This window comes from Lactuca serriola, chromosome 2 (genome assembly GCF_051521515.1).
Source record: "Lactuca serriola cultivar US96UC23 chromosome 2, Lser_US96UC23_V15, whole genome shotgun sequence".
Lineage (NCBI taxonomy): Eukaryota > Viridiplantae > Streptophyta > Magnoliopsida > Asterales > Asteraceae > Lactuca > Lactuca serriola.
In genome coordinates, this window is record NC_136409.1 from 121,217,310 (window position 1) to 121,221,973 (window position 4,664).

At 30.7% G+C, this 4,664-nt stretch overlaps 1 protein-coding gene across 1 annotated transcript; it reads right to left on the reverse strand.

Annotated features, from left to right (window-relative positions):
- Positions 1 to 256: 256 nt before the first annotated feature.
- Positions 257 to 2,708, reverse strand: LOC145086694 (uncharacterized). The gene is made up of 5 exons (XM_079024524.1): positions 2,497 to 2,708; positions 2,205 to 2,381; positions 1,737 to 1,865; positions 1,077 to 1,643; positions 257 to 984 (listed from the first exon to the last, which is right to left on the reverse strand). Exons 1-5 carry the CDS (start codon positions 2,534 to 2,536, stop codon positions 425 to 427), a joined length of 1,473 nt encoding a protein of 490 aa, XP_078880650.1. The 5' UTR covers positions 2,537 to 2,708; the 3' UTR covers positions 257 to 424.
- Positions 2,709 to 4,664: the final 1,956 nt, after the last annotated feature.

The window sequence follows — 4,664 nt, forward strand, 5'->3', positions numbered from 1 at the left end:
ACAAAATATTTAGTCTTTCTTATTCTAGAATTAGCACTCTATTAGTTATAAAAAGTCTCATTAGTCGACCTCCTTTTACTTAATTCTTGCACATAAAAAACCCTAATTGGTATTTTTCCTCTCCTTAATTATTTAATTTGGTTTATAACATCCTAGTTTCATTTCTTCCTATTTCAATATTGTATGTCAACAAATCGATATTTCAAGATACAATACCTAAATAAAGAAAAAAGTATGATGTTATAATACACAAACAAATCAAAGTATTTTCCTCCGTCTTGAATTTAACCTTCAAATATACAAATACAAAAATTAAACCACATAGAGATTCCAAATTAACAAAATAGGTGTGATGAAATAGCATATGTATACCAAAAAGCAACTCTTTACAAAGGGTTCATATCATCATCATCATCAAGATCCTTTAACTAACATTTATAGAAGAACAACATGCAAAAGGCACCCATGACACTTTTCCCTTAGCTTTCTTCCTAACTTTCTTTCCCTCACCAATGTATTTAGGTGGAGACGTTTCCTTGTTGACCAAGTTTGACTTTCCAACTTCACTAATTTTCTCATTGTTGACCAAGTTTGACTTTCCAACTTCACTAATTTTCTCAACAACCTCAACCTCATCATCATTTTTTTGGACCTTCAATTCTTTAGGACTCAATGATTTCGCTTCACTTACACTTACAAGATTCTTTAAAGCACCACTAGCTTGTTCACTTGTACTCCAATTTGTAACTTTTGCTATTGCCTCTTCATTTCTCTTTCTTCCTTCACTTTCATTATTACCCACCAAAACACCTTCAGATTTTAATGGTTGAGAATCTTCTTCCACTTTGACTTTGACTTTGACCTCATTCTGGTCAACATTTTCTTCATTCGGTTCTACTTCCATCAAAGGTCCCTCAAAAGCATCTTGTTTATCCAATTGACTTTTATCTTTAGATTCCACATCATATGAAGCCGTTGAGAGCACTAAAAAACAATTAAAAAAACGTTAAATGATTAAATGTAGATTTTTCAAAACACAATATTGTGTTATAAAGAAATAAAAAATAAAAAAATACCTGAAACTGAACCCCAATTTGCTTCCAAACTATTTCGGCTACTTGAGCCACTATCTTTTGAATCAACACCTTCGATTACACTTTCCACTATCTTTTCCTCACATTCAATAACACTTTCACTTTCAGATTCTTTCACAATTTCATGATTCGATTCTTCATTCAAAACCGATACACCATCATCAACTTTTTCAGACTCCATGGTTGACTCACCATTTTTATAGGTTTGACTTTCTTCAATCTTTTCTTCCACATTAGAATGTATAGTTTTATCATGGTCTTTAAAATCTTGTAACAAAGTCTCAGCTTGATCTACTATAGGTATATCACTAGGAACAGAGAGTATATATTCAGCTTCTTCTTCTTCTTCTTCTTCTTTTTTCTCTTGATCCTTGTCAGATTTAGAAGGTGCCACGTCAGATTTAGAAGGTGCCACGTCATCAACCAATTTGATTTTATCTTTGTGGGAGTGGGACCCGTTTTTATCTTCGGTATCTGGGGTTTGAAAAACCTCGAGATTGTCATCACCTTTTATAAGCTCTACAGGACTGAATAACAGCTTGGTAGTATCTACAATTAGGAAAATGGGATCTAAATTAAGTAAGGATAAATTGATGAAACAAGAACCCTAATGAAGAAAAATCGTGTCTTAATTCGTATTACCGAAGAATCGCTCTTCTGCACCTGGGGTACTGAATCCACCATCGGAAAACTCTGTTACTGCATCTGAAAACAAATCGTCTTCGGATTTAGAGGATCTTTCGTCAATGATCTTCTTCTCAATCGCAGGGCCTAAAAAGGGTAAAGAAAGTTACACAAAAAAGCAAATGGAATGCGAGAAATCTTGAAGATAACAACTAGAAACTGAACTTAAGGTTATTTAGTTTCTTCCCCAAATGAGATGCAAGAGATTATTTTATAGATCAGTAAAGCTCGAATAAGATACGATTAATCGATATACATATCAACTATAAGTTCTTTTAGCGTCTCGAATAAAAAGCCCAAATACGAATGGTGTTCGTCGAATAACATTTATATCATAAGATATAACCATAGCTTCGATTAGAATCTTCAATAGATGAATAAAAAACCCGAAAGAAGATTCAAGAACACTCAAATCATAAAACTCACTTGGGGTTATTTCAATATCTTCTTCATCAGAATAGTGTTCATCGTCTGAAACAGCTTCTGAATCAATAAGCTTAGGATACCCTTCAATGGTTCCACAGATTCTCTTATGTGCTCGCCTATTTTTAGAACTGGGGTGTGACTTCGGAAACGGCCACCCACATCTATGGCAAATATGCCCTGCAAAATCGAAGTAAAATCAAAATCCGCCATTAAAATATGTCGTATGCATAACGGTAATTCAATTCGAAATAAGAAATATAATAACTATTTCATAAATTAACGAAGAGAAAACCTGAAGAGGTGGTGGTTTTGCTCTGATCTTGGGTATCCATGTTTGTATAAAGATGAAAACACAAAAAGGGTTTTGTAGAAGATGAGGAAATGAGGGGAGACTTATTAGAAGAAGACTGAAGAATGTAAGAAGAAAAGTGAAGAAAAAACGATTTTTAAGAAAGTCTTTGTAAGGAGTGATGGTGATTGGTGAGTATATGGAAAGAGACATACCAGAGAGAGACACGTGAGACTCGATTCATACACTTTTTTTTTCTACCCAATTACTCTTTGAGAATGTCCTTAAATAGTAATTTACGTTTATAGTAAAGATACGTATTTATATATTGTGGAACAAATCAATGAAATCATGATGATGTATTTATAGTTATTTTAGGGAATTATGTTTTGAAATATTTTTAAAAATTGTCTAACAACTAGTTCTTAGGTTCATTAACAATGATAATTAGTTTAAACATCAAATATACAATTAAGTGAACAATGAAAAAAAAATCAGAACCAACGAAAGGTTACCATTGATTAAAAGTTGAAATAAATTAACAGATAAATTATTTATGAGAAGTGATTCGTACATAACAGTTTTTTGTCATACACAACAATTCATGCATTATATAGTTGTATAATACAACATTTTAAAGCATCAATTGTTGTGTAGAGAGAAAAATTGTTGTGTACAGATCAACTCTCATTATTTATAGTGTGGGTATGTTTGCTTAATTAATTGATAGGTGGCAGATTGAAGTTGAAAGTCAAAAATCGAAATTTATAGTTTTTATTTGTATATAGTTAAAAGTTCTCAAAACTACTTAAATGCTTTTTTATTACTTTTATGTTTAAAACAAAAGTTTTAGTTTAGGACTATCAAATAAAACTGTTTTTTTAATTCGAGTTTCTTAAAAAGACTAGAATTAAAAATAAATCTCTTAAATACTCATAAAAAAATCATATCCGAGTATACCCATAAAAAATTATTTTACAAATATTTGGCAATTAACCTATTCTTTTTTTACGATACTAAAATGATTTGGACAGTATTTATTAATGATAATAAAAAAATAATATCATTAAATTAAGGAAGTTGATTCGTACACAACAATTTTTTTTCATACACAACAATTGGTGCTTTAAAATGTTGTATTGTACAACTATATAATGCGTGAATTGTTATGTATGACAAAAAGTTGTTGTGTACGAATCACTTCCCTTAAATTAATCATTTAATTTGTAAAGTATGTATTTGTGAAACGGTTATATAGAAAATAATAATGGGGTTTTTTTTAAATAACGCCATTTTACACAAAATAGATATAAAATATTCATAATTTCTATAGATTTTAAGGTTACTGATTTAAAAAATTCGTGAACAAATTTTTTATAAAAAAATTATTATTTTATAGTACAAGTTAAAAACATAATTACTTTTTATTTTTATTTTTAGTTTTTGTGATTACGTGCTATTTACACCTATCAAGTATCAACTAAAATCATCCAATCTTTATCATTTTGCAAACTAGTTCCATGATTTAACATCTTTCTCTACCCTTATCTTCTAAAACAATAAAACTGCTTTTTATTTCTTTTCTATTTTTTGAACCCGCGAAAATTTATTAAAAGCCAAACTGAGAGTACAATTTAAAAAATACACCAAACTATGGGGAGGAGGATAAGTTAAAGAATACTAAATGGATTATACCACTTCACCCAATTGCAATTCCCCAATTTACCCATATGTTTAATCTATCCGTAAATCAAAGTAATTGTTTGGTCTACCCTTGTGGAAGGTTTTGAAGGAGTATTGCTAAAAATCATTTTGTTCTTTGTCAACCAAATACACCATAGAACATCATGAACAATGCTTAAAATGATCTTCTTTTTTCTTACTCCAATTTGGGGGAGAATTGAGTATCAATGCCACACCAATCAAATATCCATGTGAATGTATCATGAGGAAATGAACATTCAGTTAATAGATGATCCGTTGTTTCCACCTTGTATGAGCACATTGGACAGATTGTTGAGTTAATGTTGATGCCCCTTTGAATCAACGTTGTTGTAGTCGGGTTTCTATCCAACCATGCCTTCCAAATAAATATCAACACTTTTATTGGGACCGAATTTATCTATTCCATATTCTTTGGGGAGGAAGCTGTCAATACACAGTTAACATGC